The 14,470-nt window shown below is 41.8% G+C and overlaps 1 protein-coding gene across 1 annotated transcript in view; it reads left to right on the plus strand.

The window, feature by feature from the left end:
• MYO5C (myosin VC) overlaps positions 1–14,470 on the plus strand; it is a 93,489-nt gene that overhangs the window by 31,079 nt on the left and 47,940 nt on the right. The window contains exons 11-16 of the mRNA XM_081292998.1: positions 3,434–3,515; positions 5,544–5,684; positions 7,510–7,635; positions 10,094–10,177; positions 12,087–12,221; positions 12,614–12,711. Of these exons, the coding sequence (XP_081149124.1) occupies positions 3,434–3,515; positions 5,544–5,684; positions 7,510–7,635; positions 10,094–10,177; positions 12,087–12,221; positions 12,614–12,711 (666 nt within the window). The remainder of the gene's footprint in view (positions 1–3,433; positions 3,516–5,543; positions 5,685–7,509; positions 7,636–10,093; positions 10,178–12,086; positions 12,222–12,613; positions 12,712–14,470) is intronic.

The raw sequence follows: 14,470 nt of genomic DNA on the forward strand, positions 1-14,470 counted from the left end.
CAGCTGAGGATGCCTACAGAGTGGCAGAGTAGAAGCTGGCATGGAGCAGAGCTTGAGGGGTTTGTCACCACCCAGGCTTCTGTTTGTTAGCAACTGGCCCCAGATGCCCTGTCCCTCCCCCAGGACCACCCACCACCCCCAGCTTTTCAGGAGGAGAAGGGGAAGTTTGTCCCATGAAAGGCATTGTAGAGTATTCCACCTAGACTGGAAGTCCCCACACCCTGGTGACAAGCAGCTCAACTGACTCTCCCCATGTAAAGGGAGAGCTAGCTGTGCCCTGGGACTTCATGTCCCTGCTGCTGCCTGCTGTGGACATGGGGAGGGTGTAGGGGCCACTGCCAAGCCCTTGAGCTTTCACCCAGATAGAGTCAGCTCTTCCCACAGCTGATTCAGGAGAGACAATGCCACAAAAGAGTTACTGTTTATTTAGACTCTAATACATATGGCTCCCAAATAATGGTTTATGTCAACAGTTATAAAATACTAATACATTACTGGGAGAGTCTAGTAAATTATTTACCTTATGTTGTTCCAAGAAAGAATTTGAGCAGCCAGTAAAATTTTAAGTAAACTTTAAAAAAAGGATTAGGCTAGTTTAAAATCGTCTTTCATAATGATGGGAATTTGTGACTATTGTTATTCCAGGTTCTTCTCTGTGTTTTAAAAACTAACTTTAAAAATAAAGGTGTATGCCTCTAATCTCAGGGACTCAGGAGACTAAGTTAGGAGGATAGCAAGTTTGAGGCCAGCCTCAGCAACTTAGTGGAACTCTGTCTCAAAATAAAAAGTAAAAAGGGATGGGGGTATAGCTCAGTGGTAGAGTGCTCCTGGGTTCAATCCCAGCATTGCCAAAAAGTAAATAAATAACAGAATATATTATTTATATATAATATATTTAAGAATATATTATTTCCTATTTTCATCCAATAAACAAACATTTGCCAGTTACTATATTGGGCTGTAATTGGGGAACAGAGTAGACGCAGGGTCCAGGCCCTCTGGGGACTTAGTTTCAGTGGGTAGGCAGAAGGTAGGTAGGAACAGGGCTGATACCTTGGAGGAGTCGGTGAGTGTGCTGGAGGTGAGTGGGATGGGAATGTGAAGGAACAGCGAGTGAGGAGCCTGGCAGGCCAGCCAGACCCGGGTCCAATGGGCCTGTGGACCACTGAAATAAAGACTGTGGTTTTTTCAGCTAAGCGGACAAACCTGAGACAAGAGTATTTGTGAATTACAAGAACTTATTCGCGTATATTTACAATTTTAATTTAAAAATGGAATTCCTCTTCAGAAATTATAAAAGTCACGTGGCTGCTGCCACCCATGAATTCATAGTCACCCTCTAAAACACAAGTGCCCCCTCAAAGAGGCAGAGCTGTAGCGTGGAGCAAATCTTTCCCTCTTTCTCCAGCATGCCTGTGTGCAGACTAACCCTCACCTGTGCAGACCCCAAACTTCTGAGAGCTCAGCTTGACCTGGAAATAAGGAAGCGTTGGAGGACGAGTAAACTGTTTACTCTTTGAAGATGAGTAAAGCCCAAGTTGTGAGCTTCGAGGTTTAAGATTCAAGTGAAACCAAGGCCATGACTCACCAGCCTGTGGTGTGCTTATGTTCTTTGGTTGGAAAGAACTGGGTCTGAGAATCAGAGCGAAGGAGTAAACTCGGTAGCAGACCAGCTGTGTGTCCCCCAGGGAGTCACAGGACCTCTACAAATTTCAGTTCCTGTGTCTGTTAGACAGGCCTCTCACAGGGTTACTGTGAAGGTCAAATGGAAAATTATGAAGGACCTTGAAGACCATCAGTGTTGTCCAACTGCAAAGTGCTATTCTACTCAACGCACCTCTGGCATTTTAAGTCATAGGTTTAGGTCTTCCCACAGGTTTTGTTTGAAACTTCAGAGTGCATGAAAATAATCACTGACATTTGACATTCTGCTTTGTTCTGGAAAGCCCCATCCTTGGTCTGGCTGTGGGCTTTGGAGCATGATGAGGCCCATTTGATTCTCCCCCAGTTCTCTCCTCCTTGTCCAGATCAGCCTCCAGACTTCTGAACCACCAAGGATGAGGTGGAACAGGGCCACAGAGCTCTGTGCATCCTGCTGCTGCTCTGAGTCCCCCTGAAGTTGTCTAGAGGACAGTCAAGGCCCTTATCTGGCCAGGAAATTCTAAACTGAGCCAAAATGGCTCAGTCAAGAGAGACTCAGGGGCCCCATGGTTGGAGCTGGCAGAATCTCTCAGGATTAGAGCGATTAAGAACAAAGCCTTTGGAGGCACCAGGAACTGGGCCAAATAGCCTTCTGGCAGCACTTGCAGGTCCTCACCATAGTCACCTTCCCCTCTGTACAGTGGGGTCACCGAGTCCTGCACATGGGGTGGAGTTAAGGTGAAAGGAGTTGATGTGTGTGTGTATGTGCTGACACCTAAAAGCCTGAGCCAGTTCCTCCCAACAGGGTGCTTCTCTGGCAGGTGGCGGATTTGGGGTTGTGATTTGTTTGTCCTGCACCATGTTTTACAAAGGGAATGATTCACCTAAAAGTTCAGATTTCTGCCCTTTCTTGGGAATCCGGTGATCTAATTTCCCAGCCTACATTCATCTATGGCTGCTGCAGCTGGCAGGAGCCAAGTAGCAGCTGCCCCTAGGAAAATCCCATTTGCCATGGCTCCTCGGAGTTCACTATTGTGTGATAGTCAGCCTGTTTCCCATTTGTGCCTCCTGCCTGGCTGCTCCGGGCTCTTGAGTTTGCAACTCCCGGGCAACCACAGAGACAGCTATTGAAAGCCTGAAAGTGGAGGCAGGACCATTTGTGCCCTGCCCCATGTGGGGTCTGTGGGGCCATGGGATATTAAATGACCTTGCCTTTTCCTTCCAGGAACTGCAAAATCCAACCTTGGGGAGGGAAATTCATGCTGCCTCTCTGTGCAGTGGGCAGAGAGTGAGGATATAGGACCCACATGACTTTCTCACTGAAAGCATGGACAGTCCTGTCAGTCTGGCTCACAGCTAAATTCTGACACAAGCTGTGTGATCTCAGGCAAGTTTCCCAACCTCTAGAGTCATTTCCTGGTCTATAAAAAGGGGATGATAATGCTGGCATCAGTGTTGTATGGATTAAATGCGTACATCATATTGGGACATGCCTGTTTAAATGCCTGGCTTTGGGTAGGTGTATTGTACACAACCAGATTCCCTCTTGGAGATAATGAGGAAAAATGTAATTTATAAACTTCCAGGATATTAAAACTGGAAGCCTAGAGGTATATTTAAAACTTGGAGAAAACAGCAAACTTTTAAGCTATGAAATTTGTCAGAAAAGAAAATAAAACCTCTGGATTCAATCCTAGCAACACACACACACACACACACACACACCATTTGCCTATAAATGGATGCATAGGTCCTACTTCCTTTTTTAAAATTTGTTTAAACTGTATTTCAGTTTTGAAACCTTTGATGTGAACAGCTTTGAACAATTCTGCATCAATTATGCTAATGAAAAGCTGCAACAACAGTTTAATCTGGTAGGTACTTTTCTACCTTCTTGGAACTAGTTCTCAGCCCTGAGCCAGTAAGAGGCCTGGTCTTGCTTTCCTCCTTCTTCCAATTTCCCGATTGTTAAGGGAGCCTCATGCTGAGTCCCTGTGCCACCTTGTGGCCATATTTTGAAATCACACCCTCTTGTCTTCCATTTCATCCTTTTTGAGCCTCCAGCCAACTTTTGAGCTTTGGGTCATCACCTGCCCAGACCCTCTATGCAGCCAGGATAAACCATTTAGTTTCCTGAAGACTCCACTGTCTTGTGAGCCTCTGTATCTTTGCATCTGCCTTAACCCACCTGCTCCTGTCCTTTCCCCATTTCTTCATCTTCACTGGGAGAACTCAGGCTTTTTGAGATTTACTCTCCATGAGGGTCTTCTGTGCTGCCCTCTGTCTTTTTGGGGTTAGGAAACATTCTTCTGTGCTTGCTTCTATCACATGGAATTATCATTATTTGCATGCATGTCTTTAAATACACGTGGGCACTCAGAGAGGCCAGGTCTTGTGTTCTTTGTCTCTCTTGGTTCAGTGCCTGCCTCAGTGCATCAGTACTAACAGCAGATGGCTGAGGAATATGGGAATGAGCTTCTGCAACCTGAATTTAAAGCAAGTCATAGGTAGTACCTTCCTAATTACAAACTCAAATATGTCCTCTGGTGGAAAGAGAGACAAGAGATGGATTCCAATTTTTTCCCACAGTGGGAAAATTCATTTATTCAAAAGCAAATTTGCTGAGTGCAGAGTATGTATGCCAGATGCTGAATTGAGTGCTAAGATACAAAAATGGATAAGACACTTAAAAACTATTAGCTATGTGTTACTTATGGATATTTTGGCATTTTGATATTGCTACGTGTATTAAATACAATTGTCACCTCTTTAAGTTCCCTGGATGCAGGAATTTTATTGAATTCATTCTTTGTATTCCCTAGCAGCACTTATACCTTGCTTCTAACTAGAGATCAATGAAATTAAATTGCTGGATATCAGTCTGTGTTGGCTCTACCACAAGCTACTATGGTACTTTTATGCCGGCTTCTTCATTTTGAGGTTTGGCTATTGAAGAGCCATCTGAAAAGCTAAAATGCTTTAGTCACTAGCATTGTCCTTTAGCTTCCAACTTAAACTTTGGCTTCATTTCCTTAGAAAGAAGTTTGATTCCTCTTCATAATAGAAAATGCATTTTAAAATCCTAACAGTTACTCCAAGGAACAGTTTATCACTGTTAGTACCCAGCATCCAGGCATTTCATTCTCCTACACAACCCCCAGGAGAAGACAGCATGACACTGGGGACACACAGGCTTTGGCTTACACCCCTCCTCTCCTCCATCTTTGTGTCATCGTGCAGGCCCCCGCCCCTGCAGGGTGTTACCCTCACAGGTCACACGATGCTCTACTGAGGATTCTCATCTCTGGGCTGTGCATCTGGCTGCTGCTGGGCTGCACCAGATGCTCAGAGGCTCAACAGAAACAAGTTCAGGAGTGAACTGGCTACTTGCCCTCTTAGCCTGCTCACCCTTCTACCCGCCTTGCTCCTTTTCATGGTTAAACCAACAGGGTTGATCTGGGTCCTGAGCCCACCATTCACCCTATCCCCAACAAGTAGTCCACACAGATCTCTAAGTTGTGGGCTTCTCACAATGGCTGTGCAGCAAGCATCCTCAGATGGCTGCCCCTGCCTGCCCACCCCCCGGCCATTCTGCTGCAGGCCCAAGAGGTTGAATCTGCTGGGAGCAGGGAGGGCCTCCAGGACCACACTGAGTACCATGCTGAGATGGTGGTGACACCAGGAGGTGGGGACCCACTAAGACCGGGTGGGACAGTGACAGTTATACCCACATTAGAAGCTCAGGACGTTGGTCCTAGGAAAGGTGGGTTGCCAACAAAGATCTTTCTGTTTAAACTTTAATGTAATCATCAACCCTTTACCTGTTTTCCCAAATGCTTGCACCCTGCTCTTTGGGAGCATACTCAGTATTCTACTTACCATATTAACTTTTGGATACCCAGCATGTCTTTAAACTTGAACAAGAAGAATATATGAAGGAAGACATCCCTTGGACTCTGATAGATTTTTATGACAACCAGCCAGTTATTGACCTAATTGAAGCAAAGATGGGCATTTTGGAATTACTGGATGAAGAATGTTTGGTAAGTTTAAAAAAAATTTTTTTTAATGATCTTATCCTTTTTTTTACCTTTATTTTTGAGCAATATTTGTAAAGTCTTATGTCTTACCTAATTGATGGGATATTAATTCTGGGACAGTAATGATAACAGGACCCCAGGGGCTAGGTGGCCCTCCCTCCCTCGGCAAATGCATGCCACCCTTGGGCAGCAGACAGGACATCTTGGTGACGTCCAGCAAGGAGGTGGCCTCTGAGGCTGCACCCCAGTGCACCATGTGCCCAGAATAGGCCTGGAAACAGCAAATGATGCCCTGCTGTTGTTAATGACTCACAAGAAATGAGTTTTCTTTTCCTGGTTCTTGTGAGTCACCAGGAGGTGTAGCTGGAAAATCAGCACCATATGATGTAGAGAAGAGGTCTCTAGGATTTGTCCTGTTATTTTTACCCTCTGGGAGGAGTAGCTGTACAGTGGGTCAGTCCAGCAGTGTTCCACCAGAAAAATCCCCAAGGAGTGTTAATGTTTTTGCTATAAATGGCATATTTTGATGCTTAAATATAGCTTTTGGGTTTTTTCCCCAAAGATTTATTGTATTAAAAATAATGATGATGGGGCTGGAGTTATGGCTCAGTGGTAGAGTGCTCACATAGCACATGCGAGGCCCTAGGTTCAATTCTCAGTACCACATAAAATAAATAAATTAATTAAATAAAGATTATAATAAAATAATAATATTGAAGACTTTTGGTGATTTCTCCTTAGAATTCTCCATTCCAAGATTCTTACAAATTGTCCTTTCCAATGCCACCTGTGCCTCAGCCCTTATAGTATGTAGAATTAAAGGGCAGGCATCAGGGCCAAGAGTTCTGGAATGATCCACAAGGCACAGGGTGCCAAGGCCAAAGAAGCTGCTAGGAAATATTTATATCTATTCTACACAGGTATTTCCTAGGTGAATCATAAACACCTAATGCAGAAGTCACTTAGACACAGTGAGGTATTAAAGTCAGAGAGTTTGGGCTGAATTTAACTGATAATTTCAAAATCACCAGCATCAAGAACAAGTTTTACAAGGAGCTCAGTTTAAGGAGGTAAGATCTTAATTCAAGGTGGTCGTTACTTAGGTAAGAAAACCCATTATTCTGAGGCAGACCTGGAGAGGACACAGGCAGGTGCCAGTTCTGTCCCACTGTGCTGAAAAGGAAGCCATGCTCCTGTCATGGAACCCATTGTGTTTTTCCTGAACTCTGAGACTTCTTTTGGAAGAATCACAAAATATTACCCATTTTTATTTCTGCACAAGTTGAAGAAATGAAAAAAAAAAGTGATTACACAGCCATTTCCATTTAGTTTGAAAAGTTCTGTTCTTCTAAAAGGACATTGGTATACCCATTTAAATATCACTACATACCACAAATTATACACAATTATTAGTCAACAATAATTTTAGAAACTACCCTAAAGGTTATTAAGATCAAAGCTAGATTAATGTCTACAGAGTTCTTGTTGTTGTTGTTGTTTTAATCAGAGAGGGAGGAGTTGGATGTGTTGGTGCACACCTGTAATTCTAGTGACTTGGGAGGCTGAGACAGGAATATTACAAGTTCAAGGGCCAGCCTCAGCAACTTAGCAAGACCCTAAGCAACTTAGTGAGACCCTGTATAAAAATAAAAAATAAAAAGGGCTGAGGCTGGGGCTCAGTGGTAGACTACTCCTGAGTTCAATCTCAGTATCAACAAACAAACAAACAAGAAGGGAGGGCCTCCACCTACATCAGTGCTTTTCTCATCTCCATCATCTTTCATCTCTCACTTTCTTACTTGCTGTTTGATTTGCTTTTCTCTTCCAGTTACCACATGGAACTGATGAAAATTGGCTTCAAAAGCTGTATAATAATTTTGTCAACAAGAACTCCTTATTTGAAAAACCCAGAATGTCAAGCGCATCCTTTATCATCCAGCACTTTGCCGATAAGGTACAGTGAGGTCTTGCGCATTCTCTACCCAGGAACGGTGCGGCTTCCCAAAGGAATGGCTGCAGTTTTTCTGGAGGGGTTCAAATCCCACGTAGCTTGTAGCTTTGATGAAGGATACCTGCACAAATGTGTCTGGGTAATGATGCTTAATTTGTTTTTATTACAAAGTATGTCAAGTCTTGACTGGACTGCTTTAAAGACAAATGTGTCATTAATGGATTTTATTTCTGATTTTTAGATTTTGATTTTTGACATTTGGTAAATCCATTAATCTTTTCCAATTTGTTTTCCCTATAAGCTTGTGATAATCAAGTAGAATAATTGTTTTCATCAATGAAAGCTATTTCTTTTTGTGTGTGTGGTTTTCCTTTTTTATTAAACCAGAATATCTTTATATTATAGTGACAACATAGGGTAACTCAAGGTGATCAGTTTTCAATTTCATCTTTGTTTTCTATACAGCTCCTTTTTATTTTACTTTTACTAAGCAGATATTACTTTTGTAAGGAGAAAAATAATTTTAAAAATCTCTTCATAGAAAGCTTAGGAAATAGAAGGCAAAAAAGAAAACTTGTCATAAGTGCCTGCCCTGAATGCACATTCTTGTTTGTTTCCCTTCCTTGGGGGAACTCCTGCTCTCTGTCCATTTCCTGATGGCTGTCACTGGGGGCTGGACGAGGGGACAATGACCTAGAAAGGGGTAACACCTTTGAAGGTCAGAGGAGTACTGTTAAATATGATGTAATGCTTAGAGTCTTTTAGATGGGTCCCTGAAAAGATGCCTATGAAATAAATGATGGTATGCCAAACTGTCATTCATAATGTCAGGGTTCTAGTTTCGTGGAGAAGAGGAAAAGAAGAAACAATTAAAATCCATAAAAATCACATGAGACTCAGTTCAAGGGTCTATCTTTATTCATAGTTTTTATACATATCCTTCTCTCATCTACTACTTCCAAGAAGTACCCCTTTAAAAGAACTAGCAGCATTTTGGACTATGTGGAGGAAAAAAAAATACACAAAAACTATAGGTTAGATTAGATTCTGGGTCTAATCAGCCGAAGGAATAAAATCCTTCTGAGAGCAAGGTAGATGGGCTTAGATGCAGCAGCTTGCTCCGTAATCCCTCAATCCCAGAGGTCCCACAAAGGCACCCAGCTGCTTGGACCACTGGGTCTGCAAATGGTCTCCCTCAACCCACAAAGCTCTCTATTGGGTAGACCTCCGTCCATTTATACTAGTGGTTCTCACACGTTCAGGAAGAATTTGTGCAAGAACCCATGTACTTCATTCACAGGGCAGTGTTTACAAACAGCCAGTGCTCCTGGTTCCTAATCCACCAGCAAGGACTCTTCCCCACCTTGGGGCTACCAGGCAGGGTCCATACCCAGGAGACACTGCTCCAGACCTCAGCACCCCAAAAGGCCTGTCTGCTCAAAGTCAACTCTTAAAAATTTTGTTTTTGCAGTGCTGGGGTTCAGACTCAGGGCCTTTCACATGCTAGGCAAATGCTCTACCACTGAGCCACATCTGCAGCTTTATAATTAATTTCTGGTGTATTTTTAATTTATTTTATATATATATATATATATATATATATATATATATATATATATATATATATTTGTGTATTTTTAATTATATATATATATATATATATATATATAAAACATTAAATCTTACAGTCCAGAGACAGAAACTATGAGGTTTTGAATGTTTAGACAGCCACCCTGGATTTGCTTGAGGGATTTGAGAAGCCTTACTAACCAGAAAGTACATGGAGGGTTTTTTTTTTTTAAGCCAAATTTAAGCATTGCAAGCATTTACCCACTCGCAGCCTGACATTGAGGGTTCAGTGAACACTCACCTCAGTGGGCAGTGGGTAGTTTTTGTTTCCTTTCTTGCATATCGATGCTCATTTACGAAAACAGCATTGGACCCAATGGTCACCACTCAGTTTTTTCCTCCTGCTGGTGGCTTCCCAAGCAAAGGCAGCCCTAAGCTTGGTTTTCTTGTATGAACTGCACATGCTACAGGAAAGGAGTGGTCACCTGTGGCCAGAGGGCACCCACAGGTGAGTGCAGTGTGGTCAGTGTGCTGCAGGAGCACCTGGCTCTGTATATCAGAAGACCCATCCCCCACTTCCTAAACTAACCTGTAAAGGGATTGCTGTGATAAACAGGAACCTCCTTATTAAATTGCCTTTATAAGCCTCTTTCTTAAGATTTTTTTTTTTAAAGAGAGGATTTGGGTATAGCCCAGCAGGAGGGCTTGGGGTGTAGCTCTGTGAAAGAGTGCATGCTTAGTATGCATGAGCCCCGGCTTCAATCCCCAGCACCACAAAGACAGAAACAAAAAGGAAAGAGGGGGTGGGTGGAAAAAGAAAGAAAAGGAAAGAAATGACAACTGTACTTACATCCTGTCTCTTTGAAAATAATCAATCCCTTTCTCTGCATAGGTAGAATATAAATGTGAAGGTTTCCTCGAGAAGAACAGAGACACTGTCTATGACATGCTGGTTGAAACCCTGAGAGCAAGCAAGGTTTGTGGAGTCCTAAGGGGTAATGAATATTATTCATTATATAATTGATATGGATCTAGATATATATCAGGAAAGAGAGAGAGCGGGGGTGGGGGAACGTACACATGTTGTCTAGGCTATAGCAAGTTGTGGCTGGCTCGTAGATACAATAACCTTTTTTTTTTTTCAGAACCCAGAGGCGCTTAACCACTGAGCCACATCCTCAGCCCTTTTTAAATATTTTATTTAGAAACAGGGTCTTGCTGAGTTGCTTAGGGACTCCCTAAGTTGCTGAGGGACTCGCTAAGTTGCTGAGGCTAGCTTTGAACTTGCAATCCTCCTGCCTCAGCCTCCCAAGCTACTGGGATTACAGGCATGGTCACCATGCCTGGCCAAAAATAACTGTTTTTTAAATCGGGAGTAAAACATCCTTCTAGTAGCTGAAAGCATTTAAAATCAATTATATGCAAATCAGAAACTAAATGTGCAGATGCCAGAAAGGAAGACAGCTAACCCAATCAGGGAATCACAATTCACCTTTAATTCAGATATTCACACGTTTCAATAGCACTTGCCATGTGTCCGGTGCTGTTTTAATTTCTGAGGATACAGCCAGCAGGTTGCTGCCCTGGTGGAGCTCAGGGTCTAGAGGGAGCTATGTCCCTCTAGATGGATGTGTAAACAAGCAGGTTGGTAGTATTAAGAGACAACGAAAACATGCCAAGGGAGACTGTTCAGGAAGGACATGCTGCTTGGCATGTCTAGGGTCCTCAAGTCCATACTTTCTATGATGAATAGTTTCACCAAAAGAATGGCTTGTGGCTTCTTCTCTTTTACTTTAGATATTTCTTTATGAAATTTTGAGAATATTTCATGCATTAGGCTTCATTCCTGTGGTAATTTGGTTATGATATTTGTTTTCCCTCCTTTAAAAGATCTGAGCACATTATTGATATTCAAATTTCTTGGCAATTCCCCAAAGAGCCCAGGAACTTGCACAGATGATTATAAATAGATGCCAGGCCATGACAACTGAATTTATTAAAATTGGCTTATGACAGAGCAATCAATATTGAAACAAACTGCATTTTTTGTGAGGAAAAAAATAGTGGATTTAATTTACCACCAGCCCCAAGCTGAGTCGCCGCGGGGGTCCAGTCTAGAAGATGAAGGCAAATGTTGGTGAAACAGAAATGGGTGTGTCTACTGAGCACACAGTGGGAGCTTCCTATTCATTCATTCCTGAGGGCATACAAGAACACCTTAGGCAGAGTTCAGCCTTGAAGGACACTGTCAATGTCTGGTTTAGAAGAATGAAATAGGGACTGGCGGAGTAGCTCAGGGGCAGAGCTTGTGCTTGGCATGCTTGAGGCTCAGCACCAAAACAAAAACAAAATATGAGGTTCACTCAGAGACAAGAGGGACATTCAAGGGAATAACTGATACAAGGAAGAAAGTAACAATTGCCTTAAAATAGGTACAAATAGAAGATGAAGATAGGGATTAACTCATGTTGGGCATCAGGGAGAGTGTTATAAGAAAGCACAGCTGGAAAACATTTTAATAGAGCCTCAACTGCTAGGTAGGGGTTGGATTTGCAGGGATGAGAAGGTGGGGAAGGAAGGAGGCGATTCCAGGTGAGCCGGGGCACCAGGTGGGAATAGAAGTGTCTCACTTTTCTGACCCTTGGAATGATATCCAGATATAGACATTACACTTGTCCTCTATGTCCCCTGTCCTGAGAAAGAAGCCATGGGCCACCCTTAGTGAGTATGACCCTGAGCGGGATTGAGCTCTGGCTGTAGATAGTGGCTGAGGTTGTTACTATACTACCCACTACTTTAGATGGCTGTTGTAACTTCTTGGTTTGCACCAGTGAGGACTGTGGGCAGACACTTTTGGATGTTGAAATCCTCTCTTTTACTTCCAGTTTCATCTCTGTGCCAACTTTTTTCAAGAAAATCCCATTCCTTCTTCCCCTTTCGGCTCAATGATCACGGTTAAATCTGCTAAGCAAGTCATCAAACCAAACAGCAAGCACTTCCGGACCACAGTTGGGAGCAAGGTACAAGAAGATGCTAAGGGCGAGGGGGTCCCCGGGGAGCAATCATAGGACCCACACCTCAGACCTGGCCATAGACCATGGGCCTCTTCAAATCCAGTACACACACAAATGCAAAATGTTCATTGCCTTCATACTGCAGATGCCAAGGCAGCACACACCCGAGCAAGCTGCACCCCGCTACATAGCAGCATGCTGTACCACTTCTCTGCTCTCTGGGAGGACTGGACAGAGTGTGGGTCATGCTAACAACCCAAGTCATGGTCTGAAACCTTCCATAATAGATGTGTTAGCTTTGCATACTGATCAACTTACCAAGACTGGACTTCATTTTACCTTGATCTAAACATTAAATTATTTCAGAATAATGTTTGATCTCCGGCCCTGTTTCCTAGTTCCGCAGCTCTCTGTACTTGCTCATGGAGACCCTCAATGCCACAACACCTCACTATGTTCGATGCATCAAGCCAAATGATGAGAAATTACCCTTTGAGTAAGTATTTTTACACCTCAGAGAACAAAAACACTGGGAAAGCAGTTTCTTTCATGATGTTGGAGAAGTTGTTAATAATTGTGGTAAACTTTACTTTGTTTCTGGAATTTTTTTTTCTTTTTCTGGGCTGAGCATGACTTTAATTTGCTTTTAAAAATATGAACACATTTAATATATTTCTAAAAATGAGTAAGGCAATAGAAAAGAAACACATTAATGACTATTCACATAACATTTTAAAAATTCCAAACTAGTTTATTATTTAGTGTACTGTAAATCACAATTAATTACAAATATTGGCACTGATGTTATGTGCATAATTAGTTTTAATCTTTACTACTTTAACACAGTTGAAGTACAAGGAAAGACTTCTAAGTGCTACCTGACTATATTAATACTCTTGAGAAGTAAATTATTGTAATGCATATGATTTTGTTCCCCAAAAACTCTCAGACAGCTCTCTTTTGGTACTTAATAATCCAATACCAAAACAGATAGAAGCGGTTTAACAAGTACTCACCAAAAATGAAAATTAGTATCCACCAAGAAGTGATATGATTTTTAAAGAAACATAACTTCTCAAGTTACAATACTGGAACAAATGGTTTTCAAAGGTTAAATTCACTCAAGTATACAAAACCAAATTTCTACTTCTATTAAATAGAATAGAATAGGTGGTAACTGGAATTCAGTAACCTGTTAGATAATAATTGCAGAAGCCCAAATCATAGTGCTTTGTGGACAGAGGGGGCCTTCGAGGTTGAGATGAACCCCTTCATTTTATAGATGAGATACTAGGAGACTTCCAGAGAAGTTGTAGTTTATCCAGATGCCATTCATAGTGACGTATGTTAGTCTCAGTTTGATCCTTTGTCTCATAAGGATCCTCCAAGTGCCCATCTAAGTCTTCCTACTGTAATTCTGAGAGACAAAATTTAAAATTAAAAAAAGAAAGTTAAATGGTAGGATACACCAACCTATAAATGGATGGACAAGAAAAGGTCTGTCTTTAAAGCCTGTGCTAAGTATTTCCTTGTTAAAATTACTCTTTTAATGTTCTCACAGAGATTTTTTTTTTAAACGGAAAAGGGAAGTTTTATTTTTTTTTAATTTCAATTTGTTATATATGACAACAGAATGCATTATAATTCATATTTCACATAGAGAGCACAATTTTTCATATCTCTGCCTGAGTGTGCTTTTCCCTCCACATAATTGCCAACACTTATTGTCGTTTGTATTCATGATAGCTGCCATTCTGACTGGAATGGGATGAAATCTTAAGAGTAGTTTTGATTTGTATTTCTATAATTGCTAGAGATGATGAACATTTTGACATATATTTGTTAATTGATTGTATATCTTCTTCTGAGAAGTGTCTGTTCAGTTCCTTGATTGGGTTATTTGTCTTTTTGGTGTTAAGATTTTTGAGTTCTTTATATATTCTAGAGATTAGTGCTCTATCTGATGTGTGTATGGTAAGAATTTGTTCCCAATTAGTAGGTTCTCTGTTCACCTCACTGATTGTTTCTTTTGCTGAGAAGAAGCTTTTTAGTTTGAATCCATCCCACTTATTGATTCTTGATATTAATTTTTGCACTATAGGAGTCTTATTAAGGAAGTTGGGGCCTAATCCAACATAATGGAGATTTGGGCCTACTTTTTCTTTAATAGACACAGTGTCTCTGGTTTAATTCCTAGGTCCTTGATCCACTTTGAGTTGAGTTTTGGGCATGGTGAGAGATAGGAGTTTAGTTTC

This window comes from Spermophilus citellus, assembly GCF_964194105.1.
Source record: "Spermophilus citellus genome assembly, chromosome: 4".
Lineage (NCBI taxonomy): Eukaryota > Metazoa > Chordata > Mammalia > Rodentia > Sciuridae > Spermophilus > Spermophilus citellus.